Source organism: Rhineura floridana, chromosome 2 (assembly GCF_030035675.1).
Source record: "Rhineura floridana isolate rRhiFlo1 chromosome 2, rRhiFlo1.hap2, whole genome shotgun sequence".
Taxonomy (NCBI): domain Eukaryota; kingdom Metazoa; phylum Chordata; class Lepidosauria; order Squamata; family Rhineuridae; genus Rhineura; species Rhineura floridana.
This window is the reverse complement of record NC_084481.1, coordinates 184,319,848-184,337,272: the sequence shown is the minus strand read 5'-3', so window position 1 is coordinate 184,337,272 and position 17,425 is coordinate 184,319,848. Positions and strand designations below refer to the sequence as shown.

The 17,425-nt window shown below is 39.7% G+C and overlaps 1 protein-coding gene across 7 annotated transcripts in view; it reads right to left on the bottom strand.

Annotated features, from left to right (window-relative positions):
- The window catches only part of NPAS3 (neuronal PAS domain protein 3), a 1,108,131-nt gene that overhangs the window by 1,087,913 nt on the left and 2,793 nt on the right, over positions 1-17,425 (bottom strand). For 3 of the 7 annotated variants that reach the window (XM_061611614.1, XM_061611618.1, XM_061611619.1), the window contains exon 1: positions 14,776-15,654. The exons of 3 other annotated variants lie outside the window; for them this stretch is intronic. Coding sequence is in view for 2 of the 4 variants with exons in the window: in XM_061611618.1 (XP_061467602.1) it covers positions 14,776-14,825 (50 nt within the window). In the remaining 2 variants the exon portion in view is untranslated. Of the gene's footprint in view, positions 1-14,221; positions 14,270-14,775; positions 15,655-17,425 lie in introns of those variants that run through there. One more of the 7 variants, XM_061611615.1, reaches the window with a different exon arrangement.

Genomic DNA, 17,425 nt, shown 5'->3' with positions numbered 1-17,425 from the left:
ATTAGGAGGATAAGCAGCACATAGATCAAATATGGCTCTGATGCTGCAATGTTAGGTGGGGGTAGGAGGAGTGGTACAATTCCAATTCCCCACCATACACAAAATTGGGAACATCTACTCTTAAGACTTTGTATTCATCCAAAACAATTTTAAGTGTCTGGGAAATGTAATTAAATCAGACAGCTTTGTTAGTGCTTAATTTTGTATCTTTAATGTGTCATTTATTTCTAGCAGGATTTCAGTACACCTGACTTTGTCCACATTGTGCATATCAGCCCAACTCACTGGCTCTCATTCACACACAATGGGTTCACTGAAATCAATGGTGTTTAAGTTAGTCAGACTAACCAAAATCCCATTTATTTCAAACGTCTGCTTTAAGTATAACTGAATCTCAATCCAATATAGTGTGCATAATCCCAAAGAGCATTTTCTTACAGTAAATGAAGAAGGCATTGCACAGATTGTCATATGTACATCTGAACCCACACAGGGGTCAGGCTACAGCAACCAATGTTGAATCGCAGAATCCTGAAAGCAAGCAAATGTGTAAAACAATACAGTACTGGTCTAAACTAAAACCACTTATTTTAATTTTAAATCTCCTTATTCCAATTTGAGAATACATATTATTTTCTATTTACTTTAGTATTTTAAATAACACATTTTAATACATATATTAATAAATGTAAAGCTTTACTAGGAGAAAGGGCCGGATATAAATCTAATAAATAAAATAAATAATAAAAATAATTGTCTTCAGCACATGTATATGGTGTTTACACAGCCAACATGTTTTTACAAAGTAGTAAGCATAAAATATGAAATATTAAAGTGAACATATAGACTTTAAATCTTCAAAAACCAGCATTTGAATACAGTTATTTCATTTATGCTGCCAAAACGCAAGCCAGAAAACATAGTAATTTAGTTTTATATAAGAAACATATGCTTTTGTTAAAGATGATGAATAAAATAATGAATAAAAAGAGACCGGCATTAACATTATTTTGGCAGGTTTATGAACCTCTCTATTTCCTACAAAGCATTAATTCACTAATAAAGTTTTCTTTGTGAACCATTGGTTTATACAGAACTGAAGTATAACTGCCAATTCTATATCCAGTGACACTTTTCACAAATAGGATCAGCCACTTTGTGTCATTATGAAGGTTAAGGGATAAACAACACACTCTACAAAAGTCCTTTTTTATCCCACAGCCAATATTGTAAAGATTCAGTCATTCAGCCCTTTCCACTGACCTCCACCTTGACCTATAAAGACTATTACCTACAAGTGGTTGAGTATTTTGTGTTTCTCTACAATGCTGCAAGTCTATTCTTTCCTTGGGGTAAAAAGACCTTTATTCCAAAACTTAGCAAATTATACAGTTATGTCAAAATGGCATTCAATCTTAAAAGGGTAATTCTACAACAAACTGTATCATTTAAGCTACTGCACAAGAAACGTGAACTTTAATCCAAGTGAGATTCAAAAGCTTAACCAGCATGAATAGTCAAGGGTGTGAAATGAAGCTATGAAAACCCGTAGTTTATATAAAGTATAATGTAAATGTTGAATCCTTGTTCTTTAGCTATATTAACCATTACCAGCAATTTGAATAACAAATCTGTACTTTTCAATTTACACAAATATACAAATCCATAAAAACCACAATTTTATCAAGTTGTATGAACCACAAATCCTCTGTTTAAAAGTTATTCCATCCTTGTTCAAAGACTTCATGGTGTTTATTTAGTTGTTGAAGCAGAATGCAGATATTTTCCCTCACCTAATGCATCTGATGTGATCATTAACTTCTGCTCCCAAGTGAGTGATGTAATGTACCCTGCCGATGTCCAGATTCTGTCTCCTTGCCCAACTTTGTAGAGCTGGGTTAGTCTGTGAGTGGGACATCACCAGAGAAGAGACTACCTCTGGTCTCCTTCTTTAGATTCAAAAACCTAGAATGCCTCTACATAAAGCATCAGTAAACTGTCTATTATCCTGCCAAGTGTTAAGGAGATTTTTTTTTTAAAAAAAAAATCACAGCAGATTCTTCATGACACAAGAAATATATACTCCAGTTCTGAAATTCAAATTGTACAACGAACAGGCACCAGTTCATTTTGTTAAGGATTTTCAAAATATAAAGGCAATCTAACCTTCTATTGATATTATTCTGTGATTTTTTTCATATATAGGGTTCTACCAGATCTGCAAATAAGTTCACAAAAATTTGTTGTTGTTATGTGCCTTCAAGTTGATTATGACTTATGGCGACCCTATGAATCAGTGATCTCCAAGAGCATCTGTCATGAACTACCCTGTTCAGATCTTGTAAGTTCAGGTCTGTGGCTTCCTTTATGGACTCAATCCATCTCTTGTTTGGCCTTCCTCTTTTTCTACTGTTTTTCCCAGCATTATTGTCTTTTCTAGTGAATCATGTCTTCTCATTCTGTGTCCAAAGTATGATAACCTCAGTTTCATCATTTTAGCTTCTAGTGACAGTTCTGGTTTAATGTGTTGTAACACCCAATTATTTGTCAGAAAAATTACTAACCTATAAAAAATAATCACTTGCTACTAATACATATGCAAATTTAAATTTTAAAAGCTCATAATGGAGCTGCACACTGGTGTAAATGTAAATAATTTGTTTATTTGTTGCTTTTCGACCCACAAGGATCTCCAAAGCAATATACAATAAAATAAAAAACACCAATTAAAACACAACAAAACTATTATTAAAACAAAATCAGGGAGCAGAAAAGCCAGGTGAAATAGGCAAAGATGGAAACAATATGATCTTCCTAGGGCAGGAGTTCCACAATCAGGGTGCTGCCACAAAAAAGGCCCTGTTCCATGTACCCACCTACCTAGTCTCTGATGGGACATACAACAGGATCTCTGATGAATATCACAAATTTAGAGCTGGCTCATATGAACGAATGGGGTACTTCACATATCCTGGTCCCAAGCTGTTTAGGGCTTTATCAGTACAGTATCTTGAATAGTACGCAGAAATAAACTGGAAGCCACTGTAGTTTATATAAGAATGGTGTTACGTGGTCCATAAAGCACTCACCAGGGAATAGTCTGGCTGTCACATTTTCCACCTTCTGCTGTTTTGGAACATGCTTCAAGAGCATCCACACATACAATCCACTGTAATAATCTAAATGATAGATTCTTAAAGTATGAATCACTGTGGCCAGATCTACCTTCTGAAGGAAGAGATGCAGCTGGCACATCAGCTGAAGATGGGCAAAGGCACAGCTGTTTAAGACACTCCTGGACACCGCAGCCAATTGGCCCTCCAGGAACAATGTCAGGTACAAAACTACTCCTAAACTGTGAACCTGGCCCTTCAGAGGGAGTGAAATCCCATCCTGAACAGACTATACCCCCAATTAACTTTACAGGATCTCAAAAGTTTACTTAACACCTTTCCCAGCCTTAGGGTCAGGAAAAGGAAAGGAGATTAGAACTTTGTTCTAAGACAACTCACAAATTCCATATACAAATGCAAACATAAATCAGGATAAAAAGTTCTTTGCAAAACAAAACGAGGAGCTTCTGGAGCAAAGGTACTGGCTGATAATGGACAAGATTTTAATCAACACTATAATGAGCATATGTGGTAGAGATTAAAAAAAGAGGGCTGAGTCCTGCTGAATAATGTGCTTCTAAATGAAGGGTCCAACTGTTTACCTTGTCAGCTAGGGATAATTTCTAGTTGCCTGTAATCCCAGGCAACATGTTAACAACAAGCATGAGTTCTATAGAGTAGCTCCATGGCAAACCTCTTGGTAATACCATGCATCTTTTTTTCCAGAAAAGACAATAAATACAAAAGAGCAGAAGCACAAGGTACACATTTTATTTATGTAGAATAAGTGTGTGTCCGCTTTATTTTCTGCTCAAACCTCTGTATTTTTAATACCTTAATTTCAGTAAGGCTTACTTCTGAGTAAACATATGTATGACTGTCACCTTTATATACACTCATGATTTCTCTACCCTTAGGTGAATACGAGCTGGATGGTATAATACTCCAACAACATGTATGCAACAACAGTTTTGCCAGGTTTGAACCTAACAACTAATTGCAGTTAGTTAATATCAAATAAGTAAAAGCAAGCATACCTCAAAGCAATGACTGAGATTCTCTTCCAGATCTGTCTAACTCTTCGTATTAAGCAGACAAAGTAATAGAGCTATATCTTGGTCCAGAACCCTCCTATCAATTCCAATTGACTTAGAATCTCTTGCTGGTTCCATTTGCTACAATGTATTCAGCATACACTGCTGAGACCAAGCATAACAAACATGACTTCTCTGAGCAACATACATTTTGTAAGGGAGCAATCAAACTACCAGGCAGACAGTGGAGGAGGGACCAGTAGAAGAGGACCTGCCACCCTGGCTGAATGCCAGCTCTACTGGGAGCCGTGTGCATGCGTCGGCCAGAAAGCACCGGCTCCAGTCAACAGGCCTCCCAGGGAGTGAGCACTCCACATAGACCTGTTGTTGTTGTTGTTGTTATGTGCCTTCAAGTCAATTACGACTTATGGCGACCCTATGAATCAGTGACCTCCAAGAGCATCTGTCATGAACCACCCTGTTCAGAACTTGGAAGTTCAGGTCTGTGGCTTCCTTTATGGAATCAGTCCATCTCTTGTTTGGCCTTCCTCTTTTTCTACTCCCTTCTGATTTTTCCCAGCATTATTGTCTTTTCTAGGGAATCATGTCTTCTCATGGTGTGTCCAAAGTATGATAACCTCAGTTTCATCGTTTTAGCTTCTAGTGACAGTTCTGGATTAATCTGTTCTAACACCCAATTATTTGTCTTTTTTTGCAGTCCATGGTATGCACAAAGCTCTCATCCAGCACCACATTTCAAAGGAGTTGATTTTTCTCTTATCCACTTTTTTCACTGTCCACCTTTCACATCCATACATAGAGATCGGGAATACCATGATCTGAATGATCCTGACTTTGGTGTTCAGTGATACATCTTTGCATTTGAGGACCTTTTCTAGTTCTCTCATAGCTGCCCTCCCCAGTCCTAGCTTTCTTCTGATTTCTTGACTATTGTCTCCATTTTGGTTAATGACTGTGCCGAGGTACTGATAATCCTTGACAAGTTCAATGTCCTCATTGTCAACTTTAAAGTTACATAAATCTTCTGTTGTCATTACTTTATAGTCTTTTTGACGTTCAGCTGTAGTCCTGTTTTTGTGCTTTCCTATTTAACTTTCATCAGGCCTGAATGGGATTTAATTTTTTAAAAATTTTACTATGCCAGCCTTTTGGCCAGCGGAGTTCACAAGAGTATTAGGACCTGGGGGACGGGTCTGACACAGGAAGGGTCTGACATGGGAAGGGTCTCATGTAAGTCCCCCCAAGGCTCCTCCGCCACCACGCCTCCTGAATGCCCCATTTTCGGGCCTTCTGCCGGCTTCCACCGGGTTTCTGTCCACCAGGCTGGCCGTCCACAACAGACCCCCGGCAGCGCCAGGAGGCTCCTTCAGCTACATCTCTGCCATGGCAGAAGGCTGCTACCAGCAGAGCCCGGAACAGCTGGGAGCTTCCTGGCACCAGTGGGAATCCGTGGCACCCAAGGGAAGGGTGAGTTGGATTGCTTCCTAAGTCAGATATCCTAAAATAATTTCTGCACTTGTAGTATAATAGTTAATGTAGGACTAGGACCATCCATTCCACATCCATGCTCAGATAATTTGCCATATACATGTAGATATAAGATGTGCATATGGTATCTTACTAAATCATTTCATAGCACCATGAGACAGACCAGAGTTCAAATCCCCAGTCATGAAATTCACTGGTTAACCCTACACCAGTCAATGCTATCTCAGCCTAACCTACCTCTTGGGGTTGTTGTGAGGATAAAATGTGAAGGGGGGGGCATGTATACCACCTTGAGCACCTAGTTGAAAAAGCAGGATATGCATGTAACTGACTAACTGATTTAGTCTCAGATTTGGGCACAATATGACAGATGAACTGTTTTGGGGTCCACATGAACAATTTTTCAGTGTCTATGAAGTAGCAAAAACAAGGAAGTCTTTTGGCATCTTAAAGACTGTGGACTATAAGATTTTGTGGAATTCTTCAGATGTTATCCTTAGCTAGTAGGTATAATGTATAAATACAGGTAAAGAGCAAAAATAAACAAGTAAGATGCAGATGAAATACAAAAGGTATAGCTTCTTACAATAACATTAAAGCTTAAATGTATGTAAAATAAGCACAGCGACTATTCACAGCAGTTGTAATTGATAAGAGAAATATCCTAGCTATGTGAAAAACACCTGTAGTTGAATAAAAGCCCGTTTTCTCGATTCAATCCAGAGGTACAATTTAACTTCTTGATGAGTTGTAATTCAGCAATTTCACATAGTAATACATCTTTGTGTTTCCTTTGTTCAAGAATGGCCACTTTCAGTTCAAAAACTGCAGGTCCTGGGAAATATTCTCCCACTGGTTTATGAATATGGTAGTTTGCATACAGAATCACATGTTTTGTCTCCCATCTTTGTGATTTGTATCAACTTAAAAGCGAGGGTTCAGTAGAAAAGGCATAGTGTGAACACAAGTTGTGTCTAAGGCCCTTCTCCGGGTCCCAACTCATACAGAGGCCCGGAGAACAGTAACAAGATCTAGGGCCTTTTCGGTGGTGGCCCCTGAATTATGGAATGCCGTCCCAGATGAGATACGCCTGGCGCCTTCTCTGTCATCTTTTCGGCGCCAGGTAAAAACCCACCTCTTCACCCAGGCATTTTAAGTTTTTTTTAAATTTAATCTTATGTTTATTTTCTTTTACTCTGTTTTTAAATATGTTTTATAGTTGTATGCGCAATACACACTTGCTTGTATTTTAAATATTGTGGTTTTATCGTGTTGTACACCGCCCTGGGAGCTGTTAGCTATAGGGCGGTTTAGAAATGCAATTAAATAAATAAATAAATAAATAAATATGCCACATCACATGGAAGTTAGTACTACCAAGGAATATTAACTTTCCTAACCATCTTTTCAATTTGCTCAACGTATCCCTCATCTTGGCTAGTATCCTAATCTTACTCCCTCATGACCCAGTACTTTCTCATTTAACCAAAACAATTGATTTTATTATTTCATTTTTATTTATAAAAACATACTTATACCAATTTTCAGCCCTAACAAGAGCCCCCAAAACAGTTTACATAAAAGAACAAAAGCAAGCAAATCACCATCAAGTAACAAAAATAAAAAATAAAACCAAAACCTAAATCAAAAGAAGCAGAGTAAAAACCTTCAATGATCTATGGAAAATCAGTAAAATCGACATGGAATATAAATGCTTCCCCTACCTACCTAAGGGTCAAATATGGAACTAATCTCATCTCCCCCACCCCCCCGCAAATAGAGTGCTGGCACAAAAAAAAACTCTTTCTCTTGCATTCCCACTAACTGAACCTCTTTAGTGGTGGGTCATATAAAGCTGAATTTGCACAGGTAGGTTTGTATAAATATCATACACACATAAGCTTAAGCATACTTATATGAGGGGATAGAGTAGAGTTTCTTTCTAAACATGTACAAGACTAGCTACTTCACAGTCAAGACATTTCAAAATTCCTGCCTTCATACCACAATAACATCAAAATTATTTGATATACATAGGTAGATAAGTACATGAATGAAATGGAAATGGACTGCCTTCAAGTCGATCCTGACTTATGGCAACCCTATGAATAGGGTTTTCATGGCAAGCGGTATTCAGAGGGGGTTTACCATTGCTTCCCTCTGAGGCTGAGAGGCAGTGACTGGCCCAAGGTCAGCCAGTCAGCTTCATGGCTGTGTGGGAATTCAAACCCTGGTCTCTCAGATCGTAGTCCTGCGTATGCAAAAAAAAAAGGGGGGGGAAGCCCACAAACCTCAGATGACACATTGTGGATGAAGCATACATATTAGTTCTGGAGTGATAATGGCTTGGCTTACACAAAATGCTAAAAAATGGCTTAATGGTACATGTGTAAGTTTCAGGATTCACACGCTCCTCCCTCCCTTTTCTTCCCCTGGCACAGCCATGACGAGATCAGAAGCTTTCACTTCCAATTTCAACTCACAGCAGTAACTCGTTATTTCCAAAGCTGGCCAAAGTGTAGTTTAAGGAATAATCAAACTTAAAAACATGGTTCACAATTCTCGCTTGTTTCCCTAAACCACAGCTAACACTAACCAAACTTTGCCATAATGAGGAACAGCAGTTAATTGAAAATGGAAACAAAAGCTTCCAACTGCCTCCTCTCGCTGTACTAGAGGTGACAAGGCAGGGAAGTATGTAAGCCTGAGAATTAACCAGTAGCACCACTAAACTAGTCTTTAGTGTTAAATCCAAACACAGGCAATGAAAGACAAATTGAAATGAAATTGGCCTGTGTGCTGATGAAAACACAACATAAAGCTGAGAAGAAAATGATGAAACTAGTCCCTGGATAATTATCAGTTCTTGCCCCGCCTCTTGCATCCCAGCATTTGTAATCACTTCCTGTTCTATGTTGAATGTGGTTGATTCAATCACCAGACAGGTCTTTTCAGTCTGATACTGTGATGTTTGCCCTCAACAGCAGTGTGTGGATTGTACTTTTAATGACTGTTACTTTATGAATATTTTACTTTTGTATTTGTTTTAATCACTTATGTAATTTCATTCCTTATCTTTCGTTGTACATTGTCCTGGACTCTGTTCAAGGAAGGGTGACTCATGAATACAATAAATTATGTTGATGGTAATGATAATCATAATCATAATAATAATCTTAAATCATTCTAAAGTTCCCAACTGTGCAGAGTCTTTCCTGAATTAGCTCTGAAGAACTCTGGGAATCTCTGATCATCTGTAGATGAAGTGAAATATGGCAATTTTTTAATTCAATATCTTAGAAGTTTGCTTCTATAAAAAACGAGTCAAATGTGAACTTCAGTATGCAACAAATATGTTGAGGTATCATTTAAATTAATGAGCACTCTATTTTTTTCAAAGTTCTCTTAAGAATGGGAGAGTTTAACTGTACACAGAGTGGCTGCAGTAAACAAGAATTTTGAAATCAGTCTTGTGAAAGATAGAAAGAAAGATGCAAAAAGCTATGAAATAAAAATGTAATATATGTAAGCAATTCATGTGTACGCTCAATTCTGGCTTTTTAAAAAATGATAATAGAATTTCAATGTATATTCCCAGAAAAATAACATATATTTACGAGTTTAAAGAAGAAACTACTCCCAGTATTTCAATGTAATATCATTCAGTGTAATACACAATCATATCATAAATTTTTAATGAATACTTCTACTCAAAGCCCTGTTAAAATAAAGGGCAGAGGAGAACCATTCACAGGCACTTTATATATTGTGAAACTACTGACTGTACTGGTCACAAAACAATGTTGCAGTCATTTCTGATATAGCAGCAACTATCAGATCCTTGCTGTGTTACCCTCCTGAAAACTAATACAGTACAGTATTACAACAAACTAAGATTACCATATTAGGTTCTACAGATATCAATAGTTCAAACATACTCTAACTGGAAGCAATTTATATCAAAGCAAAAAACTATATTATATAGGTTGAACAACGTAGAAACATTTCATTTAAAGTATAAGTTTAAAGACCTCACCAACTATAAAGTACTTAATACATCTTTCACAAATACTTAATAAAAGTAGTGATGAAATGTATTGATGAAGTCTACTGAATTTGTTGAGATGTAGATTCAAGAGAAGGCAACATGTGCTATAATATTCAGATTGACTGACCACAGACAAACATCTCATGTGTTCTCCGACATGCAAAATATTCCATTACACCACGTCATCCTTAAAAAAACCCAACAACTTGTAACTGGACAGACAAAATTTCTATAGCTCCTAATAAAAAAACACATTTCTATTATCCAAGGCCAAAAACATTTATCAGTGTCTTATAAAATGAGATCTAAATATTAACAAATATTTGAAAAGTAATATCTAATTACTGTGCATCTAGCAGTCCTGCTAATAAAATGTCAGTACTAAGCTCTATCACATACGGAATTTAAACAAAATTACTATGAAGCCTCCATATAAAATTACAGAACAATTCAAATGCTTCAGGATACTGACTTTCCTACATGTTACACCACCAGCTTTAAAAACTATATATGGCATAACTGTTCAACAATTAATGTTTATACTTTTCTAGTAAGACATCAACAACAGATTGCAGTTAAAACAGACGGATGGAAGCAATGGCAAAATGATGTGCCAACAATGCCTATACTGAAGTGGCTCTGCTTTACAGTTTAATAATGAAATAGAACATCAAATTGCTAAAAAGGAAGAGTATTATTATAGCAGCCTAGCAAGAACCTTCAAAAGATATGCCAACTTGCTCACCATCTCATGCCATGGTTGCAAAAACCAGCTTAAGTGTGGGATACAGTAAGCAACTTGCTCAGAAGGAATTGTTATTCACTGGTGAGATGCTAATTACATAATATTCTACATCAATAATAGAAAATTGTCTGAGAAAACATGCTATATAGCTGTAACTTGTTCTTAATAAAATAGAACCATGGGCTGTGAAAAATATAGTCAAAAAGCTTATAGTAGAAACTCATTAGCTGCTAAAATGCATATTATAAATTGATCAATACTCATATAAATCCCAAATAATATGTGGTCCAAGTAAGTAAAAATACAGTATACCAAATATATAGGGAGCATGTTTCAAAATGTGAACATCAGTGCCACTGCTCCATAAATCAGAAATCAGAGATATTGTGGTAATGTGGGAGGTTCTATTTAATAAAGGTCATTATAACTCCTAGCTCTAGAGCTATAAGATCTAATATCCTCTCTGGTACCTCTATGATATGCCCATGCATTACTGTTCTTGTTGACAGTCTGTTGCCTTGGAAATATTTCATTATTTCAGTTTTTCCATTTGTAGACCCTTGGCCTTGTGATATGAAGGCCACCCTATTTCATATTTTCGATTATCATTTAAGCAATCTTCTGGAGCTATTTATATAAAAGCAAGTGTTAGACAATGCATATCATCATTTATCACTGCTGTGTTTAACCATATAGTCTAGGAAGAAATACAAAAAAAATGAAGGGTGCTTTTTTCACTCTACATTACAACATAACACAGTGATATGCTTTACAAATCACTGTTGGCGTATCACATGCATTACAACTGTATGCATTTAACTTCCTTGGATATATCATCAAAGCTAGATAATCCCAAGCTTTCTTGAACAGTTTGCTGCCTATAACACTGTAGAAGGAAATTCAACAGCTTCAATAACTTTTTTCTCAAATAATTAATCAAAAAAGTTCAAAAATGATCCATACTTACTAAATAACAAATAATTGTAATTTTTTAAAAACTAGCTTACCAATTATAATACGCTGAGTTTTATAAATATTAAACTTTTGTATGCACTGAATTGAGGCTTAAGCTACAATTCTACACACTGAGACCTACTTATTTCAGTAGGGCAGGCAACCCAACACTATTCATGTTGACTTGGTTGTAAATCCCATTATACTCAATGGAGCTCCCAGGTAAATTCAGATGGACAGAATTGCAGCATTAATCTGTATTGCAACGTGCAGGATGACTGTTCATAATATTTAACAAGGAAGAAGTAAAAAGAGAGACCAGATTTAAACTGCTGCAGCCAAGAAGCAAGTAAAGTATGGGCTGTGTGTTAAGAAAATACTAAGCATTTATTTAGTAAAAAAAATGCATTACTGATTTATCTTATATTAAGAGGCAACTGTTTGACATAGTATGTCTTAAGCAGAGCGCCCCCTTCACAAAAAAACTCGTGTTCCATTTAATCATAAAATAGTTGGAACGTTGTAAGCAGTGACAACAAGTTAATCCTCCAGACATAAAACAACAGTCTGGACACTAGGCCAAGCTTTGCATTATTGGTGTTCCATGAATGTAAGTGACTTTCCCCGCTGAAATTATTACTCCTCCCACTCCTTACAGGATAAAACTACTCTGATCCAACCTTTCAGATGACAGCATCAGAGCTGAACAAGAATATGCTATTAAAGGGCATTAAATTAAATACAGTATATCCTCCTACAACTTCAATCAGAATTTCAGACCAAGTGTTATTTAGTACAGCTCTCAAGTGGAGCAGAATAACAAATCGCACACTTTGATTTACCTTCTTCGAATGCCAAATGGAGACAGGTGATAAAGAAAGCACTCATGCACAGGCTATGAAGTTTCCCCTAGAAATTAATTCTATCTTCAAGATACCTATCTCAGAAAAATTCCCAAAATGGCACACAAATATGCCTCTGCTGGAGAGATTACTGAAGCTGTCCCGACAAACACACTTGTTACTAATATAGTACCAGGCTCATATGGGGGGGGGAAACCCAGAACTCTCTGGTTCGGGGGTGGGGGCTTGAAGAGAAGACAGCACATATTGCTATTTATGTGTTGGTTTTTTTCCATCTCAAATGCACAACTCTATGTGCAGGAAACCAGCATGCTGCTAAAGACATTATTAGCAATACACAAATGCTTTTACAGCCACTGGAGGGAAAACACAGAATTTTCATAGCTAAAGAGAAGCAAAGGGATTTTAAACCTCTGATTTCCATAAATTTCACCAAGATGATGTATTTCCATCAGGAGCATATCCAAATATAGCTGAATGCAACAGTTTATACTATGAACAAAGCACTAAATACAGCATGAACAAAAGCAGAGTGTTTGTATTTAAACCTATTTAGAAAACAAGATAAAATCAGCTCAAATCCAAGCAATTCAGCCCAACTGATACCCAGATTATTCCCTCAGATACCTATTTTGACACTATGAGCAGACATATTTACAATTATAGTCTCCTTTGACATCCTGATTAGAACATGTTTTAAAAGCCAAATGTTACACTGTATCAGCAGAAAGCAACAATTACAATTCTTCATATTCCCCTGATCAATCATTCTGCACCTCAAGTTATCTAGGCATTTTTAAAAGCAACTCAGAGAATAGTTTTCATTTTATATCTTAATCTGGAACCTTCCTCGCCTCTTCACTACCAAGCAGTACCAGTAAAGCAAAGGAAGCAAAACAGGAAACCAATCTGTACTATGGTCTCAATTTGGTAATGAGACTGAAATGATGCTTTGAAGATTTTAAGAAACATAGTTCAGTGACATCACATGAACTTTTAAACTTTGCAATATGTTGCTTAGAGGAGGAAAGACTGTCCTTCCTTGCAGCAGTGGATGCTATCATTCCACAACTATTCTACTCTGGGCAATCAAGCTTCTCAGTACCCATAGCAACCTCTATGCCATTCCCAATTGTTCTCTAAAGCTTTTTACTCTGTCCCCTGTATCAGCACCCGTCCACTTTCCTTTTTGCAGGAATTAATCTGCACAAAGAAGTGCTGGGTCTTATCCTGTCTAGAACTCACACCCTATGCTCAAGAAGCCCTGTCCCAGAACTCTATTTCTAGGAAGGCTGGTTAGAATTACCCAAAAACATACTCTGCACATGCTCAGAAACAACAGCTTCTAAGACTAAGCCTTGATGAGTAGTGACTCAGACTAACCTTTCAGCATCTCTTGCCTGACTTGGCCTTTAAGTTCACATATCTTTAGAGGCCTTTCATATCCTCATTAGCCATTGTTTCCCACTCCCATTGTTTCCAATGGGTCAGCCACATGAGCCCATTACTTTCCAATACAGTTGCCATACAACGTGAGCCCTTCTCTAAAAGATGCACTTTACTTTCACTAAGATGACAGCTGCAGGCATGTCAACAGCCACGGAGCCGATCAGGAACGGCAGTAAAAGTATATGGGAAGGGCGGGGGTGGAGGAAGGAGAGGAATAGAGAAGGAAACAGAAGTGGCTTAACAGACCGACAGCGAGTCCACTCCTCGCATTTACTGCCACAGCAAACGGTTCTTGAGCCTGCTAAAGCATCTCCACCGACTGTGCAATAACAAACAAGTTAAGGACTAAACCCAAACCTCGAGTGATTCCAAAAGGCGGGTGAAAGGGGGAGGGTTAAGCGCAAGGCACTGTGGAATTGTTGCAGAGCTTCAACTAAACTTGCCCCAGCAGTTAAGGAGGAGCCCAGCAAGCCCCTCTCCCGTAGTTTTGGCCTAGCTGTACGTACCCAGCCGGCCCTTCCACAAGGAAGCCCTGGGCCTGGCGAAAGCTCTTCGCGTCTCCACGCACCCCCGACCCCTTCCTCTCTATTCCGCTTGTCGCCGCCCGTCTCTCTCCACCTCACCCCACCCCCCCTCGTCGAGACCATCCAGCCGAAAAGTTGCCTCCCGGGAATTCCGCCTTACACCCCCTTCCTTCCCTCCTTCCAACGCACCCAGCCAAACACCGACTCCTGCAATGTGGAGAGGTGCAGACCCGCTGCTGCTGAGAGGCTAGCCTAGCAAGTGGTGTGTGTCTGTACCGCGGCAGCAGCAGCAGGCAGCAGACGACGACAAATATTCATGCACCAAGAGAAACTCCCGAGACCTAGCAGGGCGAGCGGGTCTTTGCAGGCAGAAGAGTCGCCGCCTGCCTCTCCTCCTCCTCTACCACCACCCCTCCCTCCTCTTTTCCTTTTCCCGGGCATGGAAGCCAACCAAACCAGACCCGAGGCAGCGAGCGGCGGCGCCCCAGACACGGGCAGGCGCTGCTGCCGCAGGTTCAATACGGAGAAAGTGTTACCGTTCTCGCCTGGAAGGATCCTGCTGAAAGCTTGGCTTGGTGGGCGCCATCTTCCTGGGCTTTTTTCCCCCCTTTCCTCTCTCCCTTACTTTTCCCCCTCCTGGTGCTGGTGTGTGCTGTTGTGTCTAGCAGGAGCTGCGGCGGCGGCGGCAGCAATGGCCCTGCTTAGGCAGGCAGGCTGAGGAAAAGTACTGAGGCCAATGCATTGCGGACTCCCGCTCCCCGGCGCAGCAGTCCTGGCGCAGGTTGCTTCGCTCTGCTCGCTTGCTAGCGCTGCCGGTTCTCTGGCCGTCGCCGTCCATAAGCCGAGAAGCGGAGAGAGCCCAGGCTCCGCCGCCTCCGAAGACATACCAGACAGAGTGACGAGTGGCCGGCCGCAGCTGAGGGAGAAAGCCGCGCAGCCCCGGCGGGCAGCCCGGCCGTTGGCATTGCCCGGCAGGTGTGACAGCGAGGCACGCAACGAGAGAGCCAGAGCCCGCGGGACCGGCTTAAGCGTCAGGCCAGGCCATGGGGGGGGGATGAGAAGTCAGGGCTCTCCGGGCTTGACCGCTGTGAAAGTATTTCTGGGCATTTTCCAGCTGCTTCCCCAGCTCCGACCGCTCTGACTCGTGTGCAAGCGACCGGCGAGCCTCCGCTGCCGGCGCAACAACGCCACTCAGTTGCAGTTTCGCATACTTTCCTTCTTTGGAGTAGCAGAGCCAGCAGCAGGAGAGGGAGAGAGAGAGAGAGCGAAGCTGGAAAGTCGCAAACATGCGCTCACTTGGTGCTAGGGCTAAATTCTGGCAACAGGCTGTGTGTATTCACGGAATCGCACATGTCATAAAAATAGAATCGGGAAGGTGTACTTTGGAGGACATACACCGTGTGAACATGGATACACTCGCGTGTGCGTGCGCATACACACCCAAGAGGTTATTAGTGTGTACTAATCGAAGCACGTATACGTCTATTAGCGTACGTGCATGTCTTTATATACGCGGCGTGTGTGTGTGTGTGTGTGTGTGTACGGAGGATAGAATGACATCCTTCAGCTACACAGACTGGCTGCACATGCGTCTGACTCCTGTCCTCCGTCCAACTACCGTATACTACTGAGGACGTGGGAGACAGCGCGGAAATGGGTGCAAATGCATCCATCGGGATGAACGGTTTACCGTATTTCTCGTGGCATAGCGATCGCTCACCCTCTCAGAAAGTTCACTTTGTTGTTTCAGCCCACTACAGTGCCAGTTTTTAAAATTAACTAAAAAATATCTTAAAAAAAGGGTGGGAGTAAGAGTGTTTTATCAGCATATCAGGGAAATATTTTTTTTTCTAAAACAAAGTGTAAGAGCAGGGGAGGGGGGCACTTTTCGGACCTATTTTCCGAATGTCGGCTGGTTACAGCAATTGCGTATTTGTTAAATCCTGGTATTTTTGCTCCCGGGCTAACAAAAAGTAAATTCTCAAATAAAAGCAAGATAATCAAGACCCCTAAAAAAGATATCCAAGCTGGATTTTGAGAAAACTAAAAGGAATGCATCTACTCCACCCGTGGGTAGGTAAGCGATGGCTGCATAAGGAGTTTGCAAAGTGCCAGAAAGTTTAGCTGCAGGACGCAGTCAGTGACCCAAAAAATATTATCTCTGCCACAGGAGGCAGCGAGTTTGACCTGCCTCACGTCCCTCAGGGCTCTGAGGAGCAAATATAGCCACCCTGAGTCGCTTGCATCCCGAAGTTCTACAGCAGCCTCTGTCTGTCTCCAAAAACCATTCACCTCTTTCTGATTTAGACCCACCAATTTAAGGAGTCCTCCTTTTGCAGTAGGGCACATCAAAATCAGTAGAAATAAAACAGTTGTAAGGATGTGTAACCACCTGAAAAATGACCCAGTAACTATTCTGCAACAGAATACAAATGTTATTCCTGTAAGTGCCGGTGTGAGGATTCTAATACTGCCAGACTCCATAAAGGCAGCCTAAGTACCTTTCTGTCACCTCTCCAACTTCTCCCACCCCATTCAAAACAATAAAGTTAACAGGTGTCATTTGGATTTTGCAGTGAGTGTGGAAGAACTAGCAACACCTTGCTGCCTTACTGGAACATTTTCACAGAATCATTTGGAAAAGGATTTTGATGTATTAATTTTTTTTTTAAAGCTTGCTCTTAATCTGCCTGTGCAGAGTTAATATTATGAACACTTTTTAAGGGTCTTATTATACTATGCATTTTGAAAGTAAGGAATGGAACTTGGAATTGCAAGAGTAAAAATATACTAATAAAATTAACTTCTTGGAAGTAGGTTCCACTAAGTATAATAGAACCAATTCCCCTTGAAAGTATGCATAGGATTACATCCTTCTGGTGCAATCCTAAACATATCACTCAGTAGTAAATCCTATTGAATTCAATGAGGCTTACTCCCAAGTAAGTGGGATTAGGACTGCAGCCTTAGTTGGGACAAATAGTTACAGGTTAGAGGCGACTGTATTTATTTCATAAATTACACATACAATTTAACAAATACGTACTATTCCTTTTGTTTCTTATACCCTAAGCAATTTTAGTATTACACTTTAATACTAAAAACTGAGGAGATGGTTCATGTCCCTTTCACAATGCAGTAGAAATTCTCAAGAGATAATTTTCACTTATGTAAAACTAATATCCT